This window comes from Aquila chrysaetos, chromosome Z (genome assembly GCF_900496995.4).
Source record: "Aquila chrysaetos chrysaetos chromosome Z, bAquChr1.4, whole genome shotgun sequence".
NCBI lineage: Eukaryota > Metazoa > Chordata > Aves > Accipitriformes > Accipitridae > Aquila > Aquila chrysaetos.
The window spans coordinates 35,874,571-35,900,904 of NC_044030.1; the positions used below are offsets into that span (position 1 = coordinate 35,874,571).

The window sequence follows — 26,334 nt, forward strand, 5'->3', positions numbered from 1 at the left end:
TTGTGAAATACTAAGAGTGGGTCATTGCTTCCTTCATGAGCTAAAGCTTTCAGAAATTAGAGGACTAAGTGTGCAGCAATCCATTCTGCTGTACCTGTGTAACTTGGGCACATCACAAATTACTGCATACTGCAGAGACTGTGTACATAGGCCACCAGTTATCATTTCGTTGTAATGATAGGCTTCTGTTACATTTTATTATGCAAAATTGTGACCTTCAGCTCTTGACAAATTATCATCCAGCCTTGAAAGGGACACATTTTAGGTGGTCTTGACAAATGTTACACATTAAAGTATAACACAAACTGATCCATGCTTTTGAGAAAATTAATTTCTAACCTGCAATGGTATCTCCTGCTTACGCTTCCCAAACAGTAATACTCCCGCACCAAATAACAGATAAATACAGCAGGAAGAATATTAGCTATGCAGTGACTGAGAAAAGCAGTTTCATTAGAGATTTTTTTGCATTTTCATTGTAGCTTTAAGAAGTAGATGTCTTGCAACCTAAATTCTGTCAATGCAAATTAGCATCAATACAGGGATGAATTATTCAACAATAATAAAAAAATTGAGCAACTTACCCACACAATTCCTTCCAGAAGGATCAGGCTCATAGCCACTGTTACAGTTACAACGATAGCTGCCACGTAAGTTTTCACAAATTCCATTGGAGCAAATATCAGGATCCAATGCACACTCATTAATATCTGTATTAACACAACACAGAAGATAACCAGACACTGAAAGATATGAAAAACCAGATCCTGTGATAGACATGGACAACACCTGACTCACTGGATGTTGGGGCTGTCACTCAGATCAAGTGTATAGCAAGGGTGCAGTCAGAAGGCTGAAAGAAGTGATTATTCCCCTCTATTTGACACCAGTGAGGCCAAACCTGGAATACTGTGTCCAGTTGTGGGCCACTTCATGAGGTTCACATGGGCCCACTCCCAAGGCTGTCAGTGTCCCTCTGGCTGTTATCTTTTGCCTCTAGTGAATCAACTGCACCACTTAGCTTGGTGTCATCTGTGAACTTGCTGAGGGTGCACTCAATCCCACTATCTGTGTCACTGATGAAGACATTCAACAGTATTGGTCCTAGTATGGACACTTGAGGGACACCACTTGTTACTGGTTTCCCCTTGGACATTGAGTCATTGACCATAACTCTTTGCACATGGCCATCCAGCCAATTCCCTACCTATCTAACAGTCCATCCACCAAAGCCATCTATCTCCAATTTAGTGGAGAGAGAAGAATGTTGTGGGGGACTGTATCAAAGGCCTTACAGAAGTCAAGGTAGATGATATCTGTAGCTCTTCCCTTGTCCACTGGTGCAGTCACTCCATCTTAGAAGGCCACTAGATTAGTCAGGCATGATTTGCCCTTGGTGAAGCCATGTTGGCTGTCTCTAATCACGTGTATCTTCCATGTTTTGACATAACTTCCAGGAGGACCTACTCCATCTTATCGTGCGCCGAGGTGAAGCTGACTGGTCAGTAGTTCCCAGGGTCCTCCTTACTACCCTTTTAAAAATGGGTGTGATATTGCCTTTTCTGCACTCAGTGAGGACTTTGCCTGACTGCCATTTTTCAAATGATGGAGAGTGGCTTAGTAACTACATCTGCCATTTCCCTCAGGACCCTGGGATGCATCTCATCAGGTCCCACGGACTTGTGTATGTTCAGGTTCCTCAGGTGGTCTTGAACCTTATCTCCTATGATGGGGGGGACTTTGTTCCTCTAGTCCCTGCCTTGATGTTCAGAGACTTGAGAGATAAGGGAAGAGTGATTACCAGTGAAAACTCAGGCAAAAAACTGTGGAGTACCTCAGCCTTCTCCATGTTGGTTGTCACTAGTTCTCCTGTCTTATTTATCGTGTTGGTGTGCGTCTGTGTACATTTTCTTGTAATCTTCCTCTTCTGACCAATGTACCTGTACAAGCCTGTCGTATTCTTCACACCCCTTGCCAAACTCAGCTCCAGCTGTTCCCTAGCTTTCCTGATCTCATGCCTACATATCTGGACAGCATCCATGTTTCCACTGCCTATGCATTTCCTTCTTACACTTTAGTTTGACCAGGAGGTCTTTACTCAGCCACGCTGGTCTCCTGCCTTCCTTGCCTGACTTCTTACACGTGGAAATCAAGAGCTCTTGTGATCTAAGAAAAATGTCCTCAAAGAGCTGCCAGCTCTGTTCTGCTCCTTTATCCTTGAGGACAGCCTCCCAGGGGGTCTTATCCACTAATTCCTTAAACAACTGAAAGTTGCTCTTCTAAATTTCAGGGTCCTGGCTTTAGTCTTCACTTGGCCCATATCCCTCAAGATCATGAGTTCCACCAGGGCGTGATCACTGCAGCCCAGGCTACCATCAGTCTTGACCTCACTAATTAGTTCGTCTGTGTTGGTAAGCAACAGATCCAGTAATGCTTCTCCTCTGGTTAGGCTATGACCTGGATTAACAAATTATCCTCAGTGCGCTCCAAGAGTCTCCTGGACTACATATGGCTTGCTGTGCTGCTTTTTCAGCAGATGTCAGGGTGACTGAAGTCCCCTAGCGGGATCAGTATGAAAAGAGGCTGAGGGAACTAGACTTGTTTAACCAGCAAGAGGGAAGATGAGAGGGACATCTAATAGCAGTTCTCTGATCTTAATAGGTGGTTACAGAGAAGATGGAGCCAGACTCTTCTTTGAGGTACACAATGACAGGGCAAGAGACAACAATTGCAAGTTACAACATGGGAAATTTTAACTGAACACCAGGAAAACAATTCTTCCTCATGAGAGTGGTTCAGCACTACAGCAAGCTTCCCAGAGATGCTATGGGAACTCCATCCTTGAGTTTTCCAAACTCCACTGGGCAAGGCCTTGAGAAACGTGATTCAACTTTGAAATTACCCCTGCTCTGAGCAGAAGGTTAGGTTGGATGACCTCCAGGTATCCTTTCCAAACTAAATCAATAGAGAACTATGTATTGGGTTTGTGTGACAAGGTGTTCGTAGCAGCAGGGGCAACAGGGGTGGCTTTTGTGAGAAGATGCTAAAAGCTTCTCCTATGTCTGACAGAGCCAATGCCAGCCAGCTTCAAGATGGACCCGCCGCTGGCCAAGGCTGAGCCTATCAGCGATGGTGGTAGTGCCTCTGGGAGAACAGATTTAAGAAGGGGAAAAAAAACCTGCTGCGGAACAGCAGCCAAAAGAGAGGAGTGAGAATACGTGAGAGAAACAGCCCTGCAGACAGCAAGGTCAGTGAAGAAGGAAGGGGAGGAGGTGCTCCAGGCACCAGAGTGGAGATTCCCCTGCAGCCCATGGTGAAGACCATGGTGAGGCAGGCTGTCCCCCTGCAGCCCATGGAGGTCCATGGTGGAGCAGATATCCACCTGCAGCCTGCGGAGGACCCCACGCCAGAGCAGGTGGATGCCTGAAGGAGGCTGGGACCGCATGGGAATCCCACGCTGGAGCAGGCTCCTGGCAGGACCTCTGGATCCATGGAGAGAGGAGCCCACAGAGCATGTTTTCTGGCAGGACTTGTGACCCCACAGGGGACCCACGCTGGAGCAGTGTGCTCCTGAAGGACTGCACCCTGTGGAAGGGACCCACACTGGAGCAGCTCATGAAGAACTGCAGCCTGTGGGAAGGACTCATGTTGGAGAAGTTCATGGAGAACTGTCTCCCGTGGGAGGGACCCCACACTGGAGCAGAGGAAGAGTGAGGAGTCCTGTCCCTGAAGATGAAGGAGCAGCAGAGACAACGTGTGATGAACTAACCATAACCCCCATTCCCCTGCACTGTTCGGGGGGTAGGTAGAGATTTCAGAAGCGAAGCTGTGCCTGGGAAGAAGGGATGGGTGAGGGCAAGGTGTTTCAAGATTTGGGTTTATTTCTCATTACTCTATTCTGGTTTGATTGGCAATAAATTAAGTTAATTTTCCCCAAGCTAAGTCTGTTTTGCCCGTGACAGTAATTGGTTGAGTGATCACTCCCTGTCCTTATCTTGACCCACGAGCCTTTCGTTGTATTTTCTCTCCCCTGTCCAGTTGAGGAGGGGAGTGATAAGAGTGGCTGCATGGTGCTTAGTTGCTGGCTGGGGTTAAACCATGACAGTAAGAATACCTTGATGCAAAGTATGTAGCCTGTGCACTCAGTGCCTGTCATTTAAGGATCTAGGTAAGAAGTCATACATTAGGTGACACAATTACTTTTCCTAATACACAACTAATGCATAGCTCAATACCACAGCGTTACAGGAATTATAGCATTTGTTGGAAATTTACAATTTTTCTCAGATTGACAGAATAGGATGATGAATTGAGATATACTCCCTGAATTTACAGTCCCATATAGAATTCCTACTGTAGTTGGATAATTCCAAAATATTCATATGAACTATAAGAACAGGAACAGGCTAGTTTTAATATTTTTTGCCTCTGAGGAAAAGAGGGTTTTTCAATACTAAGTTATTTCTTCCCATACGGTAAGCCCATTACTTTAAATAGTTCCCTTTCCAAACCCTGGAAAGAACAGTAGGGGTGCTGGCCTAGCTGTGACTTCACAAAAACCTTGTTTTATACTTGTACTGCTCAACTTTTTATAAAGGACATTTCCTCTTTAACCATACTGCAGTTTCGATGATGATTTACATATACTCAGACATGCATTTGGAAAAATCATGCTATCCCTGGATTAAACTCAAAGCTATCAGACATGTGAAAATTTCATAAGAAAATATGAATTAGCGTAATATTTCAGCTTTATATTTTCTTTTGAGCAAAAAGTTTTCTGTAGTTTACTAAACTTTTCTGTGTCTTGGGGACAAGCCACACAATTTCATGACTCTCTCCTTATCAAATTAATGATTTCACAGGGTCCAGCCTTTCCTGTTACTTTCTATAGTGAACCAGACTGCAAAATCTTTGTCCTCACCTATATCCAGATTTCTCTCACATGGAGACATGAAGGTTTTGTGCTTGTTAATCACAAGCTGAATGACAGAAGTAAGGATGTGGTGATGGACTGCAGTCTAATTAACAAGCTATATATCAACTAAAAGTCAGATAAAATCTTTATGACAAGAGCTTCACTGATAAAGTGTATTCCCACTCACTCTTGATAATGAGAATGCATGAGGAACACAATTTTTATTAGGGATTGAATGTGGGAGCAGTATTCCTCTCCTTTAGCAAATGGAATTAGTAAACAAAGTACCTTGGTATAAGCAAGAAAATTGTCTGCAAGGTCGCTGCACAAGATGTACAGAAAATACTATGGTTTTCTTTAGAAACCTAAACAAAAAGGGACTTTAGTTGAGACGTGAACCCCCAAGAGATTATAGTCTTTATCATGCAGTTGGTAGAGACCACAACTGGTTTTATGTTTTAGTGAGAAATTGTACTTTCCATGTATCCAAAAGGACATATAACCTCCCTACCAGACTACATGCACATTCTCATGGTAGGATGCTGTATATACAACAAAATTATGGTACACTACCATTATTGCCCCATGAGATTTAGAGATTCTTCAAATGGACCTTGCATAATTCACTGAAAATAAAATGGAGAGAATTTACAGACTCTATGGATTTTAAATTACTTGTAAGTTTGGCAACATGTTAAGCAATGAGCTCATAGAGAAGAAAAAGCTATGCATATACACTTACAGTACTGAACAGAACCATAATTTCTTTTATTATAGTACTATTTTAAAAAGTTATGTAGGCTGTTACTAAGTATAATGATGAGAGGGTCTCACTCTGTTCCTGCTGAACTGAATAGGAGCTTTAATGCTGACAAGGATAAAAGCTATACAAATTAAATGCCTGTAAATACTAAATGTACCATATCTGCTTTAATTTGGCTGCAACTTTATTAACTCATCAGGGAACTATCTAGCCATAAATCACAATACTGTGTTCCACCATTCCTTCTTCAACCCACTCTACTTATTTGGCAGCTGCATTATGCATTGCCCCTACTTCAGGCCTGGCTCAGCTATTACTTTTAAAATCCCTCTCTCTGTGGTACTAGAAAAAGGAGCTGGATCTTTACAGTTCCTTGTACTAAATGCAAGTGCTTACTTTCAGGACCTTTTTTAGGGGGATCTTTTTTAGTAAACTCTCTTCCAACTCTAACTCACCAGAGAAATGATCCCTCCATAGAAACAGTCCATGTAGAGAACACTGGATCTGGAGTGAAAAACTGCTCTACTACTATCCCAGCTGACTGAAAATCAACTGCAAATGCAAGTGGTTGCTGTCATTCCCCAAATGAGGGAGAACTGTCTTATGCCTATTCTAAAAAAAAATAAATTATAGGTCAGATCTTTAAAAAGGATGACTTTTTTTTCTTGTCAGGGTCAGGCAAAATCCAATGCTGTAGAGAATTAATTATGGCCTTTTCTTTAGACAACATTTAATTATTGTACTTAGATAATGAAAATACTAAAATCAACATATTAATCTTGATGCTAAAAACTCCACTGTAGTATGTTAAAGAAAAAGATAATTCTGAGTATATTTTTTTTTAACCTTGAAATATACATTAAAGAAAACGTGCAACATACCTCGCCCATCCACAGTAATACCTATTCCACTGCTACACAGGCCATGGAATTCAGCTACTCAATTGAAGCAAAGAGATGTTGGGGAAAAAAGAAAATGTTATTTCCAGTGTTTTACCTTCTTTAATCCTCAACCAAATCCACCCGATCATTTTTCAAAACAATTTTTCTACAATGTAACTAATAAAATGCCAATGTTCACATGAAATAACTACTTATAGACAATATAGCTAAATATGGCTAGTAGTATTCCACCCTGAACTTTCACATATATATAAAAATTAAATATGATAACAAGAATTAAACATTCAAGCGATTTCATTATAGTCTTGGCAGAACTGTCTCCTGAAGTTACTGCTTTCAGCCATAATGCCAGTTTTACTTCATTTCTTCTAAAGTTTTCTGCTATCTCAGAAAATGACACTGAATGGAAATACTGTCCAAGATACACGATCTCAGTTGTATATTCAAGAGATTTTCTTTTAATCAATCCGCAGGTTTATTTGGAGAACTGATTCTTATAAAATGAAATACAGCTTTCTAAAATTAATATGGGCTGCTCTTTTAAACTGGATTGATTTGACTAGGAAACTTACAGATTCATCAGAGAACTCTGCTTATTCTCTTTAAAGTATTATTCCTTATAGCTAACACTTAATTCAGGGACCCAACTTCATCCATAGCATACTCATGTCCTTTGTCTTGAATTTTGTCACAGTCTGGCCAGCTCTAGAACTAGGTTCACCTCAAATGTTACAATGCATAAAAACACACTCAACATAAAATACCATTTTTTCTTTAAAGGAGAAACCATTTCCAGAATCAGTGTACAATTCCATTAAACACCCTATTCACTTCTCTTTAAGAAATTAAATAAATGAACAACCTGATCTGAACAAGATTTTTTTAAGTCTGTATGTTCACTGTAGTATTCAAAGAAACACAAAATTTTACCTGAGTTTTTAGCAGGGCAGGGGTGACATGGCTCTCCAAAACCATAGTCTGGATTGGCACAGCAACATTCAGATTTTGTCACAGCACCAGGGAAAGGACGGATACACGCTCCTTTTTTGATGCTTCCATAGCATGTGCTACGCATGTGAGTATCTAAGAAAGGACAAGCAAAGAAATAATTTATTTCCTTAGGCTGAGAGTGAAATATATGCATACTATCCAACAAGAGCTAAAAAAAAAAAATTTTGTTCAACAAAATGGTTACACTGACTACAACTGCATTGCTCTGCTACAGTAATCCTGATGGCATCAAGGCCAATCCTTAAAATGGTTAGCTCCTGGAGCTCTCTCCAGAGCACTTTAAAACCACCTAAACTAGCATACTGTGAGCAAATTTAAAAGCATTCCAAAGGACCCAGCAAGATGACCCACACACCAGAGCAGCTTTGAAAATCTGTCAACGTGTATCTCAATAAGAAACACAGAATGGCTTGAATCAGCATGTGGTGACTAATTTTTCCGTTTGAGAAGTACTACAACCATAACCTGGACACACAGATCTTATTTACTTCCAAAATTGTTCCTCATGTAGGATAACTCACCAGCAGCCCAGGGCTGCTAATATGGGAGGTTATTTATTTCCAAAAGGAGGAGCATAGTCTCCTACACTATTTACAAATTCTGATCAAAAATGGAATTTCAGCAGATTGCTCAGACCAGCATTTACATGACATGGCTATCTTAACAGGTTTACATATAAACTGGCACCAGTGCTGGATTAGCGTTAAGATATCAAAGAGGTCCCAATACCTAGCTAGCAACAGCAATTTAGCAGTTCTCACACATGACTAGGTAGTGGGGAAAGCAGCATTACTGCCTAGAATATAAGAAATTTCTGGAGGTTTGTGATTAAAAAGCCACTATGGAAATGACAGCCCTGGGAGAGGGCTGGAAATCATGGCCAGGACAAATTACCTTATTATACAAAGAAAACAGATAATACCTGGAAGGTCTCCAACCTCGAAAATCATGCCATAAAAGACAGCAGAAAAATTATACAGGACAGACACACAGCTGTAGGACTCACCATGTGCGTACTGCCAATCTTGCAGCTGATTTAGTCATATAAATCAATCTGACTGACTTGACCAGTAAGATGCATCTGCCAAAGCAGGCCTTCAGCCCTATCTTTGCAGGCGTAACCATCTGCTATACTTACCCAAGAATTATGACAATGTCTCTTAGACTGCTTTTTATGTATTTTGGTTTGGGTTTTGTTGTTTTGGTTTTTTTGGTCATTCCAAGATTAGATGCCTTTTTTGTGTTTGCTTATAGGATAATATTGGAGATCTTCTAACAAGCATGGGAGTGGGCAGTCCACTCAGACATGTGGTTGAGAACTGCAGGATACAGATGGAGTAAATAGCCTTTAGTTTTGACTCCTATACTTCTACAGACACTTGTTGGAGATACAGAAATACTCTTTGTTTCAGGCATCTTTATGGACCAGGCCAGCACATGGCTTTAATTTATGCTCCTTGTCAATCTCCCAGTAAAACTACCATGCACTGTGGCCTGGACATGAGCCTGGGTGCACTCAGAAACTGAGTAGAGTCTGAGGGAATCCAGACAGTTATCTACTTAAAAGGTGACCCCAAAACAACAAAGAAAAGTTGCTTGAAAAATCCTACAGTGGATGCTGAATATCCTGTGCCAATCTGAATAAGAACTGGCAATTCCTTATGTGTTCTGCCTGCTGAGTGTTGTAAGCTGGCTCCTATAAAACAGAATTGCCTGTTCATAAATGTTTTCTCTTGCTTTTGGTATCCCATGGAACAGATAGTTCTGGAGCACAGTTAAATGTGGCCCAGATTTCAGGGCTTATTCCTTGCCAAGAGTCTAGATGAAGCCAGTACAATTTGCTTGCACTTGACAGCAGGAAAAGACTATTGTGCTTGACAACAATCAAGAATTTTTGCACAAGCAATGTCTGTTCATGTGCTCTGCAAAATAATTAGTTGCATCACATCCTTTCCCTCCACCTCTAACAAGTCCAGATGCCACTCTGCCATGCTCTGCCATGAATAAAGGGGCTTCAATCATTGCCCTGTCACAGAAGCTAAGGCTTTCTCCTAGTTATGTGTCTGGGAGAGAATGGGGAAGCAATTCAAGGGAAGGAAATGGCACCGAGGGAAACTGCAGGGGAAGAAAAGACTGGAAAGTGTGAAAGAAATACTCTGTAGGAAGATCTTCACTATGTGAATTGTGGGAAGCAGCTGGAGGAAGCTACAGATGTCCTGAGCAACTGCTCTGCATAAGAAGAGAGCAAATGCTTTTCCACATAAGCCAATGTTTTTATATAAGAAGCACAGGGAATTTGGCGAGGATTGCCTAACTAGTTATACGAAAACAGTCTTACCTACAGTCAATGACTCATAAAGCCTGTGCAGGATGAAGAAACAAGCTGGCTCCCCCAGAACCAAACGTGGTATGACAGGTAGAATGTCCTCCCTGGGCTGTGCTTCTCATGCTGATAGCAAGGATGAGAAGGACAGGCACTGCTTTGTCCACGGCTTAGTTGCTGCAGGCAGCTCACCAAGCTCAGGTTCCGCATGTCACAACAGTGCACCTTACTGATGAACATGCGCTGCTCCCCATGCATAGTTTGATCAGCTTTTGGCTACGAATTTCAGAACACTGTAGAACTTATTTTATGCTCTGGATCAGAGTTTAGCATTGGTGCTGCTGTAACTGTGTACCTTCTTATAGGAAACTTCACTGTTTCCTAAAGAATAGCATTTCTAGAGGCTGTGGTGTAGCACTTCAAAATCTGCAACTGTTATCACCACCATACTTGTGGTCAAGGTCAGGTGGACCAGTGGTTGACCTATTCGCAGTGAAAGTCACTGCACCCATCCAGGTGCCCTAGGTCAAACCATGCAATGCTCATGACAGGCACTTTGAGGTATGGTTCTGAAAATAACCAGGGTGAAATAATACTTAGCTATTTTGTCCTTGATGGCTATAGCTTTGGGGAGAGATGTGAACTGCAGACTGAATTATAATTAAAAGTGTCTCAGCAGAGAACAAATAACATTGAGCAAAGCTATAGCCATAGCTCAGTGCAAGTTCTGAGGTGATACACAAATGCACACACACACAGAACCAGCTGAGGTATCCCAAGCATGGAGCTGCTATTAGAAGTATAGCCAAACCTGAAATGCCTGCAAATACTAGTTTGGCTCTGAGTATTTATCTAACTGTTCCTTTTCCAAGCATTTGTTCCCCCTTGCTGTAATTTTTTTTCCAAAGTGGTATAACATTTTGTGATTGACTCTGCCATACTTATTAATACTAAATAAAAAAGCAATTTATTCTATGAATAGTCCCACCAGAATCAATGGCACTATTCAGAAGTAAAATACAGCTCAAAGTAAGAGAGAATTAGACTGTAGGCTCTTTGATTTTATGTCTTTGCTAATTGCCTAGCACATTTGTGGGAATACTGTTAAAAGGAAGTAACTTTTCTAGCCTTCAGACTACAAATACTCTTCTAGCAGCCAGAATGTCCGAGAAGTATTATCTAGCTCCTGTAATATATGGGACAGAACAGCCAGACAGAGAATTCCTGTAGTTAACACAGCATGTGTATGTATATATAAACACACATATATATATATATACACATAAAATTCTGAACAGCAGATTGGCTTGGAAATTCTATTCTAAAGGTCATGTATGAAGATATTTTTGTTATGCAATATTTGAAAATTCCTATGTTACTTTATGCCTGGAATAATTACATCATCTTTTTAAAAAGAATTTTCCAAATAAATCATGATTCTGCCTTACGATTTTTGTCATATTAAGGATATTTCCTGTTGAAAATTTAAGCATTTATGGTAAACCTTAAACCTATGTGACACGTGGAGCTGAACATTTTCAAATAAAAAATAGTGTTCACAGCTGATGGCCAACTTGTGAAGCCTTTAGCTAGTTCTAGCATGCTAGAACTGTAGTAGCATTAGGTACACGAAAGCACAGAAAACTGAGCACTGCATTGATTCTTTGCAGCTGTATCACTAACAGAGTAAAGATGAGGCCAACTTGGACCACAAAAAAGGTACTGAACAGCTTGTACTCAAATCTGCTGTGTTTTGCTGCTGCCACTAAGCAGTGAAATTCCTATATTAAAAACAGTATACCAAGCCTTTTCGCATTGTTTTATCTTTTCCTTCCTTTTTTCCAAATGTTTAATAAACAACTTGGCTACTACATAGGAGAGAACAAACCTTGCTTTTTTTGGTTCAATCTTTAGTACAGTTTTGCTTACTAAAAAGTCTCATTTATTTAAAACAACAAATATTTGGGTTCCAACTGAGAGACTGAGAATGCGTTTTGGCTTTTATTAGCCTATTTTTTAAGCCATTCTGAGTTTTTATTGTGCATTTTTTAAACTGAAGTGGTAACAGAAAGGAGCAGCTTGAGCAGGCACTTGATAGAAATGCTTGCACTAGATTTTATTTTAAAAAAGGATGAACTTCTGCACAATTTAAGAATTTATTTTAAATTAATTGATAACAGCAACACAAGGATGTACTATCTCACATCCCTTTGGTGCAAAAGATAACCTCCAAACACTGTGATGAAGTCTGTCCTTCCTTTATCTGGACACATGTAGATAAGACATAGCAGATAAGACATATATGCATCCATCAGCACGAACAATCATAGTACTGGTTCATATATATAACTGTTGCAGAGCTAAGCCAATGGTTTCCTCTCTGCCTCTACTGCTTCATGAACCTGTCAAACATCATGACACAACCAGCTGGCCTGATCTATACCAGCTCCAATGGCAGTCCAGTAACCAGCAGCATCTAGCACACAAGGCCATGTACCAAAAGTGAAGCGAATGTGCTGTGATGCTGCCAGAGGTGCGCTTTTCAGGCAAGGAGGCCCCATTCCAGGCACGTTTGCCTGTTGAAGCTTAATGCCATGACTATCCATTAACTGAGCCTTGGGTCACCAATATGCATGATGATAGATACATTCATGAGCTAGGAGAGAAGAAATTTAGGGAATACAGAACTGATGTTCTGATATGCAGAAGAAGGGAAAGATTGTATCTCCAGTGGATTAAATTGGTTTAAGGAACTTTGCAGTATCACAGTCCCTAGTGCATGTAGTCCTACCACTCTCAGTAATTTTTATAAAATGTATACTATTCTCCACCCTCTTCATCAGCAATCAGTAGAAAACAAGGGACTGAATACCTCTTGCCCTCTACCCTTTTTTATTCTTCATCAGGTTGAAAATGCTCCATTTTTGTCCGGTGAGCTCCCTGAAGCTATGCTAGAGATCCTGGTGGAGTTGAGTGAAGAATCTCTTAACTGTCAACCAGTAAGATTTGAGAGGATAAGATGCTGCAGTTCAGATTGTATGACAAAAGACTATTTATCAGCAGACTAGAAAGTGTATACCTCAAAACCAAAAAGAGATGCCAGGAAGAGTAAATAATGTAAGCTTAATTTATAGGAATAACAGGTAAACAAGAGGTGGTGCCGCTCTGATTCCACAGAGGAATTTAAGCTTCTTGTCTTTTAACACTAGGTTTATGGGATAGGACAATGCAAGACTTCCTAATAATTCTTAATAATGATATTTGAGTTCACAGAAACAAGTCTATCTAGTTTTCACTATTTCTCCTGCTAGAGCTTTTTCTTTTTTAACACTATGGTACAGGAAGAATAAAATGTTTTCAGATTAGAGAAAGACATTAAAAGGGGAGTGCAAAAATATCAGTGTCACAACCAAGATATATACCTGTTTTAGTGATTTGGAGTGAATGATGTGCAACTGAATATAAATATGAATATACATATACATGTATATACACACATGCACATACATAAACACAAACACCTAACAGAACAAAAGACAAATAATTTGATGCATTTCTTTAATTTGATAACCTGATAATTCCAGTTGCTTTTCAATGAAAAATAAAATCTCACTTACCTACACACACACGACCATCAACTCCAACAGCCAAGCCAGGTGGACACTCGCACCGAAAGGATCCTTCAGTATTTATGCAATGACCATTCATGCAAATTCCTGATGTCTGACATTCATCAATATCTATAAGAAGGCAACACAATTCAACAATCTATTTGCTGTTTTCAAGCAAGATTACAATTAATAGTTTTAGAACACTACCAAATGACTTTATGATAGCAGATGAACCACCAACACATCCTTGTTTTGTTTCTAATAAAAATCTCATCTTGGAATTACACTAAATAATCAAAATTCCAGCTGCATATTAAAAAAAAAAAAGAAAACAGAAAAACTGTAGGATTAGAGGCACCTCAGATTCTACATTAAGCAAAATTAATGATTAATATTCCCCTTTGTTCATCCCATGATACTGTAATTTTGCTTTGAAGTGTGGTTAAGGAAGCACTAATCACAGAATATCCATATGATGGTAAATTTTAATTTTGAAGAACTTTTCAGTGGTCATCAATTTCTATCTAAGTCTACAGCCCAGCTGCATGTACATTAAGAAAACCACAATTAATAGAAATGGGTCAACTTCAAATTAGAAAACTAACAATTTAGATGATTTTGCACTTACTAGAAATTACTCAAGCCCAAACCTTGTTCTACTGGCAGCAACAGGTATCTTCCATTAGCTTACTTAAACTGAAGCCAAATCAGACCTATTCTTAAAATGTTTAATGTAAGTTTTCAACAACCTCACTTTAAAAAGTTTGTAAAGCTATGTGGCAAATATGACATCTTAAGTGTTATGCACTCTGAATTGCCAGAATAATGATGTGGAAAACATACTTCTGTGTGTTCATCAATGTAAAGTCTTTTAAATCTTTTAGACTTCCCCCCAAGACTTTTCAAAAGCTAATTTATCATCTGTTGTAGCTTTCACAATACTATTAAATAATTCAGTTATTTCTCTCTGCAAGTTAAAGACCTATTTTTATTCTAGGCAGCTTGAGAAATGTACTGTAATGACTTAGCAAGGTATTGGTATGATATTGAATCCATGTGATGAGATTGCCATTCTTGCATGAGTGAGTGGACAGGAAAAGCTGTTTTCAATCAAGATTTTCTTAATGTGTTACTCCTCAGCTCTACATACCAGTACAATAACGCCCATTTGGAGCCAGAACAAATCCTGGTTTGCAGATGCATTTAAAACTTCCATCTTCATTTATGCACATCCCATTTAAACACATGTTTGTAGTGGTACACTCATCATGGTCTGCAAAATATTGCAAAGAAAACTGCTTACAGTTCCTCACCTTCCAGAAGATGACACAGTAAAAATAAATGATCAGGACTGATGCGACATGTTCCTTCACTGCAGATTAAATTCTACTCATAACTCTAATGGAGCATCTGAAGAGTTTTCACTCTATAGACAAAGCAGCAAATTTTTTTCCCATTGTGATCAGTTACTTTGAGTGTTTCAGCAGACTATCTCTGGAAGAACAGGGTACATGTGTCTTTCTTACATGAAACGATAAAAAGCTTCAATCACCTGATAGAATTAAGAGCTTCTTGTTTATCTAGGAAGTTTTTTTTTGACACAGTATAGTCAAAATTAAAACCAGTTATTTCTTCAGCAGTGCTGATATATGGAGCACTTGCTATGAAGCTTTAGGGAAAAATGTTATTCTTGGCACCGAGTTACCTGGGACTCTTGAGGAGAGATGTAGCTTCAAAACCAAAAATTATCTCAAGTTTTCTTTGAAATCATGCAGTTCTGTACAATAACTATTTGAATGCAGTGGCTACAAGTTCATCCCAGGTCGTACCTTATTTCAAAAAAGGTAATCCTTAATGATCCTTAATTGTAGTATGAAGTACAATTTCTAGAATCACCAAGATAATGCCTGCCCCATTATTTAGAAGAGTTCTTACCCACACAATTTTTTCCATCTGTAGTCAGTTCAAACCCAGCATTGCAAATACACTGGAAACTTCCATCAGTGTTTACACACCGGCCATTTTTACAAAGAACGCCATTCTGGATGCACTCATCTATATCTAAGGAAAACAAAACAAAACAAAACCACACAATCAGAGAATTACCGTAAGATAAAAATGTATATAGTGGCAAATATTGCTTTGAAAAATACTGGCATGTTATTTAAATATTACTTGGAAAAAACTTTCAAAAAATGGTGAAGAATTTATTCTCATTGCATCAGAGATAGGAAAAATATTATTTTACAGACCTGTACAATAAATACTAAGTTTTGTGATGCTCAGCAATTACTTTATGAATACCTTTAAACAGCTACTTACACATTAATCTGCGTACATACATAAATATACACCTGTTGTACTAATAGTCTATTTCCTGATTTTTTTGTAGAACTCCCAGCTGGGGAATTCCCTGGCCAAGTGACATATATTCCAGAGTAATGGATAAACATTAAATGGCAACAATAGAACAAATGGAATAGTAGCCCAGAACTAGAGCTCCAACTAATATAACAACTGTTGGGATTTACTGAAATCGCTTTGCTAGCTGTTTGTTGAACTCCAATGGGATCTGACATAAGGGGTCAGAATATCTGCAGTGTCAGTAAACGTGAAGCAAATTTTCTTACCAATGCAAGCTTGTTTGGTAGGAGTTCTCTGGAAACCTGTGTGGCACTTGCAGTAATAGGAACCAGGTGTGTTGACACAGTCTCCATTAGAGCATGGGTTGGATGTGCATTCATCAACATCTGTTGGCAGCACAGAGGAGCATTAGTGACTTCACAATGCGTACAACATTTTTTTCAAGTCTAGGAGTTTCTAAGTGAAAAAGACAGTAACTAACAGTCAAATGCTAAATACTAAAACTTGTTCTTGGTGCAAAATCATTACTTTCCTAAGAACACAGAGCTGTTCTTAGTCCAACTAGGCAGACATTTTTAAGAAGTGAAATACTACTACATAATTTATACGCATCTTGAAAGCAAAAAATATGTGTGAGGATTTTGAGACATGGGATCTGACAGCTGCCTAGTGAAAGTGAACAATGCTTTATTCAATATAGTTTCATTTAACAGAATGACCATTCATTCTTCTTTGAAATAAAACCAAAACAAATAAAAATTGGCATTTTAAAATCAGAGCAAATCATGGCATCCAACACCCCCCCCCCCCCGATTACATTACAGGTTTATTGTAGAAATGTGAGGAGAAGGCCACACACCAGCAGGAGGGATTCTTAATGAGACCACAGTCTGTGCACAACATCTCAATTATTTATGCCCCACTGCATCCTCAACCCCAGTCTTTGCATTTGAGTAATGCCAGACTTAATCTAACCCTTCTCCATAATGTACCTTACTCCCCTTTCCAAATGTTTTGGTATTTGGGTGCAACCAAACACACTTTAAGCACCTTAAATCTCAGGTGACTGCTCAGAAATAACTCCCATTTGACACAAGCCTCTGAAAAGTTTTAACTCCTTTCAAGAGCCCTTCCCAAGTTTGATCCCCAGTAGTTACCAATGAGTCAGCTGTGTCTGTGGCGAGACAGCTATTCCCAGCTCTAAAATAACACTCATTGTTCCTCCCAATTATGCTCCTCTAAACCCTCCCAGGATCCTTGCCCTCGGTGATGTGGCGAGCAGAGCGAGTGCACCCCTCTGGTCTGGCAGGCAGGACTGCTGCCTCAGTCTCTCCTGCAGCTACCAGAGGATGATCTGAGCAGCTTGTCTCTGGTACAGCTAAATTAAGAAGTTACAAACTGAATGGATCCCTTGATGAAATCCTTTTCTTCATCAATCACCTTTGCTAATTTGACTTTTTTCCCTGCAGCTATGCCTTCCATTTCACTTACAGGTCTGAAATTATTCATCTCTTCATTTAGGTAGGCTTTAACACCACAAAGCCAATGGTGATTTGCGGAGTTTTTGGTATCTGGCTGTAAACTGCCATAGGAAGTTGGGGCTAAGTAAAGTCACTGCTGATCAGTTCTTAATAATGATGATTTTCCCATGTATTTTGCAGTGTATGCTACCAGAAATACCAGGAAAAAACCCAGGGTAATTCTGCTGATCATTTGTACTCACCTTTATCAGGTCTAGTTCTAAAACTTAGTTCATTACATCTTGGAAATAATGGGATGGAATGAGAAATTAAACTTATAAGAACATTTATATGTTGAATAAATGTCTACTTCTAGCAAGTGTTTTGCCATGAATGACTTGATTCTAAAAAATGGCCGAAGGTGCAGTTTTGTTCTAATTTAACCATAAACAAGACCATACATTTCAGAGGATTTACTGTGTTAATGCATACACAGTTAAAACCAATAGCATCAATATACATATCAAAGAGATCTGGGTTTACCCAAATCACTGATTTAATGAGCTGACTTACGGCACTCCTGGCGCCTAGATACAATCAGATCGTTTTGGGTAAACAGTTAAATGAATAAAGGCAAAGCAAATGGAAGAATCAAATACCTCCTCTCACGCATATTTAGCTCATTCACATTTGCATAGCAGCTGATACCACCACTCCAGTAAAACCACAAGAATGAAGCAAGATAAAGAAAAGAGAAATTCAGAGTGTTAAATACAATGAGAAAACAGTAACTGTATCTTTATACTGCAGTAGACTTCTATGTAATTATAGTAGTTTCCTGCTCTCATGCTTCTCTATAGTGCCTGGCTATGGGGATGCTCTTTCTCATGAGTGCTAGACTGGGCATTTTTAACTCAGTGCTCAGCTGATATGCGTTCAGAACAAAGTCCTCAGCTACCAACAAAATGTCAAATTCTACATCACATTTTCACATTAATGTTTTGTCAAACATCTTAACTCAAATGACTTTATTGTATGTTTATCTTGCTTTTGTATAGGGGAGGACAGGGGGAAGATATAAATACTAGATGTGGCACTCATCTATTTTGTTCAGTTTTCCTACAGAGAATAACATTTATTACTTTATTATAGGCTTCAACTTGCTTAATCTGTTAAAGAAAACATGTTCATGCTAGAAATGTATCTCACTGTAAATTAATTTATAAATTGTACAGCAGGAATGCAGTGTTCCTCCATGAAATAGCTGACTTAAGCTTAGAAAATCCTACCAAAGCCATGTGCATCAGATGATTTCCGTATAAAATATGCATCTTAAGATGCGCTTATTTTTATAAGCTCTTGATAAAAGAGAAAAATGGCAAATATATGTTAATATAAAGGAGCTGTTGGCTTTGAGTTTGCATTGCAAGCATGCATATTCCAGCAGTATAAACAGGAAACATCTGAGACAGAGATATTTAACCCATTTATTCTAACTCCGAGCACACCCCTCTTCAGTGTGAAATACTTCTCTTTCACCACTTGCATCACACTTATCTCCACTTTTCAGTGTTTCACCTGTAACACTTGTCAGAATTTCACTAGACACAGCATGGAACTTCCAAAACCCCCTTAGGACTTACTGCGATGAGTATGAAGATGTATTACGAAATTTAAAATACAGAGATTAGTATTTGCAAAACAGCTAAAATTCAATGCAGCACAGCTACAGGCTTGCTGCCACTTTCAAAGTCTCTACAGTTCTATCCAGAGTTTTTATAAACAGAATGAAATAAGGAAAGGTAATAATATTACAGCTGTCTATCAGTTTGGGGAAAGGGACTGACCATTCAGTGTCAGATCACTTAGGACATTTATGGTCCTTGACCCATCAGGCATGTTCCATCATGAAAGCAGCATAATACAAGTTTAAGTCAGAGAGCAGTATGTAATGCCATTATTTTTTGATTTGGCAGGATAATTTTGAAATAAGACTTTTCTTTAACTCTATGCAAATGATTTCTGGCTTCTTAATTATTGCTTGGGAAGTAGGCAGCCAGAGAGATAGAGCAGTATGGAAGCAAAGTTCATTTATATACAATTAACATTACCCCATGCAGTGAAATGTAACTGTTCCCAATGCCCTAAGACTGTTCTTTCAGTAATGATAAGAGTATCCAAGTTAGAGTCAAGAAAGCCTCTAATTCCATTTAATATGAATCAGTACACACAGAAATTCCATGAAGTTAAGTTCCTGCCAACTTTTCAAAGACAACTTTCTGTGTGATTTATAGCAACTACCATTCACAAATCACTGATTCAGTGTGGTACTTGAGATACTCTGCCTACTTTTTTATAATACAATTAGAAAACAACAGTGAAACAAAGCTGTGTTATCTAAGATAAATATTCATAGAGTACTCTCTCTTATAACAAGTCTTCTGAATACAAGCAGCTACTCAAAAGGCAAACCACTGAAGAGTCAAAATAATTAGTAATGACTGATCTGTTTCTCACAGAAAAAAATAGGCAAAATGACAACTTAAACTTGCTGGAAGCCATTATTGGGGTTTTTTTTCCATTCTTTCCATCTAGGACATTACTGTAGCTAGCGTAGCATCTTCTGCTTTTATTAAACAAGCTGAAATTTTTGTTTTGATCCAGTGCATCCAAAATTGCCTCAGTTTTCAGACTACTGTTTCATGCTGAGGTGTGCATTATAAAGTGGAGACTAAGTTCCCTAAGTGAATAGACCTTTTTCCTGGGCACATAACTGTCTGTTAGAGAATTACACAGGTCAACAATTTTTTTTTTTCCATGCACCCATCAATCTAGATTCTCAGTCTTCTGGCACTTTAACCTCAAAATGAAAATCAGATACAACTTCACTATTATCACAAGCCTGGAGTGGAAGGTGAACGCAAGGCTGGTGGCCTACAGGGTGACCCCACAGAAGAGAAAGCAACAGAATGCCAGCCAGCTGTTAAGAACACATTCTATCTCTCAACCAATTTCAGTACCCACACATGTAAATCGGGTGGGCCTTTTAAAAAACACAGATGGTTGTCCTACTTCATTTTTTCATACACAATTTCTTCAATGAGAATTGAAAAATAAAAAAGTTTAAAATAAATCCATATAGCTTTATTTGCTGCAACCTAAGTAAAAAGGGGCACAAAGATAGAGCAAATGAAGCATTTCACAACAGACTCAACCACAGAGTTTAAATTCTGTTCCAGGCTAATCCAGAAAGCCACTCTCAGATGAAATTAGTACATTAATACCTGGTCATTTCAGCTGGGAAGCCAAAACAGAGCCAAAGGCACTGAACCACTTCTTTTGTGCCAGTGGTTATTGAAACTGGTATTCACTAAAAGCAAGTCTAAAAGGTCACCCAAGCTCAAGTGAGGCTTTTGGTTTATCTACTTACCTGAAATTTACTAGTATTATTAGTTCCTAGTATTTAATCTGGAGTTACCTCTTATTTAGGAGTTAACCTTACCACCTGCATCAATATTTGCTGTAGTTTGACTTTATTTTCCATAACTAATTTTTTCCTTGACTCTTAACTTGCATATGCCACATTATCAATATATGCATTTGATTAATAATCAAATGTTTGTAATAGTATCAAAGCATACTAATTTTTACGTCAGCATTGCCATTTATTTTCCATGCTTCTCAAATTAAAAAAAGTTCTTTATGGGTTTAGCAGCATTCAGATCTCATATGCCACAGTGAACTGACACTTAATCACATGCTACCTTTATGCTACTTTCTGATATGAAGCACAAAGCAGCTCAGTCAAATTTGTCTTACCTTAACACAAAATTATTTTAGTGACAGGTGATACTGTGCCTTTCCATGGTATGCAGGCTTATTTTAACAGCTATGTGCTCTTTCAGTATATTTCTTCATGCAGAATAATTCTTTATAAGCATGAGCAAGCATTTATCATAATCATGCTCTACCACAATGTTACTTATCACTGCTTTTTAATGATTCAAACACAGGATGGTTGCCTCAAAAAGTACAGTTTAGAAAGGCCTTTCACTTTTCTCAGTTGCTAGCTTTGTAACAACCATATATTCAGATTTTTATCATTACTCATCTTAATTTCTTCATTTGAACTTAGAAAGCAAAAAGAATAAAAATTTAACAAATACATTGTGTGTTATCAAATAGATAACAAATATCTGTGTGCTTCAGATGATTATTTTCAACTTGCCCTGCAAGTAACAAAAGAATACAAGCTGTGAACTAGATTTTATCAAGAAACATTAGTTCAATATGCCAGTTCAAAAGATGCTCAGCACATTTCAAGACAGTTCCTGAAGAGTCAAGGTCCACCGTAGTTAAAAATATTATTGATTTCAGTGACACAAAATTTAGTGCTGGGAGCAAAAGTGCCAGGGCTCTCCATGCACTATAAAGAAAGAATAGCCAGGCAAGACAGATTTGTAGTAAAACTCCCACATCCCACTTACAATGCACTTATAGCTCCTGCGGCCCAAGGATGCAGCAAGAGACTAAGCCTTCTGAATCTCCCAGCCAGGGATCAGAGGTACAGAAAACTCTCACCTAAACAAAAAAAGCTGAAAAAGTTTGGCTTGCTATATCATAGAGGACAACGTGGAAGAACTGTAACAGTCTTCAACTACACAGAAGTGCAAAGAGAAAGGTACTGAGCTGCTTTCCTTATATACTGTGGATAAGACAAGAAACAATGAGCTGAAATGTTTGCAAAGTAGTGTTTAAATTAGATTAGATGTTCTGAAAACTTTCTAGAAATTTGACTATTGGAGCACTGCAATTGCCTGGGGAAGTGACAGAATCTCCATCAGCTGAGATTTCTTAAGAAGAGGGTGTACAAACAGTTGTCGAGAACAATGTAGCTCTAACTGACCTGTCTGCTGTAAGAGAATGGCCTAGCTAAGGGGACTCGCAAACTTTCCGGTGCAGAATATATCAAGTCGATTTGAGAAAGGAAAACAGAGGGCTTAAACAAGGTAAGAAACAGGGACATCAAAAGAAAAGTACTGTTCAACAGTTGCCACATTTCACTTTTCCAGACAGCAGAGTGCCAAGCCAGGCAGGTCCTGATACTCAGTTTGCATTCAGTGGGAGGTGGAAGAATTTGCAACTCAGAGATGCAGTGTTCCCAGCTGAGCTTCTAGTTGATATCTGCTTTGCTGCATGTATGTCAAAATCTGCCTGTACTATTCTCACTTGCATACTGTAAACTGCATAGTCTTGGATTAGAAGATCTTTTTAACGATTCATGTAGCTACAATTTTCTGTGGTCCTTTGTTTCTATGTTTTCCTCTAATCCATTAGAGGAAATAAATAATCCTAGAAATTGATTCAAAAAGCACAATTTCAGTGAGAGAAGCCTATCACTAACAAGCTCTTCTATAATATTTTTCATTCACAAATCTCTAAGTTCTTTATAAAGAATCAGTAAGGAAATGTTCAGTCAGAAATATAACCAGACCTTTCTATTTAGGTCTATACATTTACTAAGCTGAATCCTGCATACAAGATTCTTCTCCACACAATTACCCCACAAGAACCTGCAAATTTTGTATTTTCCCTGAAATACCTGATGAGCCTTTGACACTGCAAGAGTGAAGTCCACAGCAACTGAATAAACGTGCAGAATCCCAAATTCAGCTCGTTATAAAAAGTTAGCATTCAATACTTTCATATGAAATGAAAATATAACCAAAAGTTAATTAATGCGTTTTTATAACGATTCGATATCTTTCAAACTGTCATTCATCCTTATGAGTAGGTAAAACATAAATTCTACCCTTCATTATCTCGAACATAACTTGGCACTAACTCCTGTAGCAAAAATGGGAGAATATGGAACAGAACTTACTTTACTGAATGTGAAGACAAAAATGTACAATACCCATCAAGTACAGCAATACTCAATACCAATACTTGTGATTAAAGATTTCTTTTTTTTTTTTAAGGAAACAGCTAACTCTCATGAAGATTTTAAATTATTCTAGTTTAAGTAAATATCATGGTCTTTGCACTCTCTTTCACAAGAGCAGTATCATTAAAATAAGTATGTATGTGGGTGAGAAAAAATACGCTTTTTTTTTTTAAAACCAGATTTAAAGCAGAAAAATATTAGCATTTTAAAAGTGAATAACGGATTTTAGAAATGTGCACTTACCAATACAATCCCCATTTGCATCCTGCTTATATCCCATGTTGCACTCACATCGGTAACTAGAAAGGGTTGGTATACAACGTCCATTTAAACAAAGGTTGGGATGGTGCTTACAGATGTCTATTGTCTGATTGAGTATTGCTAATAAAAAAAACCAGAACACGAGACAAGTATTCATATTTTCAAATTGAAGTATGAAGATTATACTTGGCTTCAGAAAGTATGTTATCAGGTGCATAAATATATCCACCAAATCAAGTATTTTTTGCAAGCACTATCTGTTGACACACCAGCAAACTAACAAAACCAAGCAGCTCTCAGAAACAAAAACCACATTAGACAAACAGTCTTAATTATGATTTACAGTTTATGTGTATAGCCTGGTAAAATTGTCAATGGCCTCATGAATTTAAAAACAATTTGGGTGAAAATTGAAGCAGTCTGTTCCTGTATGTTTACTAGTTTTGGTGTACCTGTCTTAATAATACTCCTTGCATTTTATTAACTTTATGGTTCTGATCCCAGAGATGAGCTTACACATGTCATAAGCAATTTTACATATATGAGACTTCCCTCTGAATATTATTCATCTTGGGCTTTCAGTCAAGGCAATGTTCCTGCAGAGTAGGTAATTTTTACATTTGGAAGAGCAAGGAAAGAGAACAGTTTATTTTAAACCCCAGTGCTTTTTTGAAAACACTTAGAAATGTGGGGTTCTACTACTGCTGACCAAGACAGGTCAGCAGGGACAGCACAGGGTCAAGGACTCTGTAACGGAAGTGAAGAAAAAAACCTCTACATCTGAACTCTTGTTAAAAACAGAGCTCCTTAACTTCCTAATGTATCAATTGAGGTCTCTTAAATGTGCTTGTGTATAAAGGCATTTTTATGTGTTAAGAACACCATATCATTTCCAGACTGGAAGCTAAGCAGAAAAAAAGGAAAAAATAGAAGGAATAAAAAAAGAGAGAAACAAGTCACAACAATGCAAGTACTTACTTAGCCCTGTAATTATTGGGCCATTTCCAGTGGGACTTTGAGCACCTGTCCCTACCCCTGCTCCGCCTACACCTGGGGAGAAACCATTGCTCCCAGGGATGGGAATGAATCCTGCTCCCCCTGGACCATAGCCATTGCCATTGCCACCAGGAAGGAACCCGTTTCCTCCTGTCCCACCACCTCTGGAACCACCTCCAGTAGGAGCACCATCCACACAAAGTCTGCGGTGTTCATCTATTAAACAGGAATGCACAGAGAAGCATAATGTAAATCAACCCTTCAGAGTCAGCTTTTAAGGAAGATACAGATCTTCGTACGCTACAATAAACAGAACACCAACTCCTCGTTTCTCTGATGTGTTATCTTTCCCACTCCCAGTCTCCAGCAGATCCCATGATTGTGACAGGAGTTATTTAAGGAAGGACACTAAAAATAATAAAAGGAAGTACTGTAATTTACAACTATTTGTTGAAATCTTTTTGTTGATGTGTTGCCAGCAGCACTGTAACTCCCTGGTCACTCAGACATCTTGATATAGATAAACTGAAAATACATTTCACAAGGGATGTAGACTATTGTTCTGTGAGCAGAGTTGAAAGAATAAATAAAATACTGACGCATTTCTAGTTCAAAGTAACCCAAAATTTAATGGAACAAGAGAGCAGCTGTTCCTTTAAATCAAAATGAACTATGGACCCTCAGAGTCATTTCCTCTTTGAGCCTGACCACAAAATCTTTCCCATTTCCCAAGAACTATTTCCAAAGTCAACAAAAAGACGTTAAAGAAACTAATCCCAAACAATCATGGACCAGAAAAAAATGGTTCACAGATGGTAACATCAGTATTAAAAACACAAGATTGAATAATAATGTAATTCCTGACTTTCTTTGTCCATTTAGCCTACATTTTAAAGCAGCTTAAAATATTCCAGTGACCTCTACCCCAACTAGAATGGACAGCAAGGAGAAAACAAACCAACCAACCAACAAGCCACTCACCAGATCCTCTGACAGGACACATCTCTGGAACAGATCCAATGGCCCAGCACCGGCCAGACTCACAGCAGCACTGCCTTTTGGTGAACCTACCAGGAAGCTCCTGTGCACAGCGGCCATTCACTGTGTTGGAGAAACATGTACTTGCCCTCTGGTCTGGAAGTTAATTTAAAAAGAAAATAAAAAATAGCAATACGAACTCTCAAAATTACTTTCCCTTATTCAATTCATGTAAGGACTAAAATGTTTAAAAAGTTATATTAAAAAAAAAAACCCAAACAAAACAAAAACAAACCCCCAAATACCCCAAAACACACCCAATAATCATCTGAGGTGCTCAGCAACAATGCATTCCATGTTTGGTTTACTATAGGATCACATATTTGCAGTGACAGTAGTCTTGCATTAATCAACATGCAATCTTCAAGTCTGCTCACGCTAACAGGTAATATGGATGATACAAATGATACAAAGCAATAAAAATAGAAACTAGATAGAAATATATAAAAAGCTTACTATGGCAGAATTAAGACATTTCACGTAACAACAGCAACATCAGTAAATTCATTTAATGAATTTTTTCTTGGTGTAGATATAGCAGACTGAAGAACTGCTATCCAGTCTGCTCTGCTCAACAGACTGAATGTGCAACAGTATTTTTAGTAGTGCCATGTGAAAACTACTCTATATAAATATGCCAGTGTTTATTATATTCTAGTTCCTCCAAGGACACATCCTAGATCTTTTATTGTCACACTCCTGAATGCAGACTAGGAGAAAAGCTCAATGAATTTGGGAAG

The 26,334-nt window shown here is 38.5% G+C and overlaps 1 protein-coding gene across 1 annotated transcript in view; it reads right to left on the reverse strand.

The window, feature by feature from the left end:
- Window positions 1-26,334, reverse strand: part of FBN2 (fibrillin 2) — a 174,773-nt gene that overhangs the window by 82,418 nt on the left and 66,021 nt on the right. The window contains exons 9-18 of the mRNA XM_030005074.1: window positions 25,538-25,690; window positions 24,539-24,772; window positions 23,543-23,680; window positions 16,159-16,278; window positions 15,464-15,589; window positions 14,679-14,801; window positions 13,535-13,657; window positions 7,514-7,666; window positions 6,563-6,616; window positions 585-710 (exon numbers count right to left, since the gene is read on the reverse strand). Of these exons, the coding sequence (XP_029860934.1) occupies window positions 585-710; window positions 6,563-6,616; window positions 7,514-7,666; window positions 13,535-13,657; window positions 14,679-14,801; window positions 15,464-15,589; window positions 16,159-16,278; window positions 23,543-23,680; window positions 24,539-24,772; window positions 25,538-25,690 (1,350 nt within the window). The remainder of the gene's footprint in view (window positions 1-584; window positions 711-6,562; window positions 6,617-7,513; window positions 7,667-13,534; window positions 13,658-14,678; window positions 14,802-15,463; window positions 15,590-16,158; window positions 16,279-23,542; window positions 23,681-24,538; window positions 24,773-25,537; window positions 25,691-26,334) is intronic.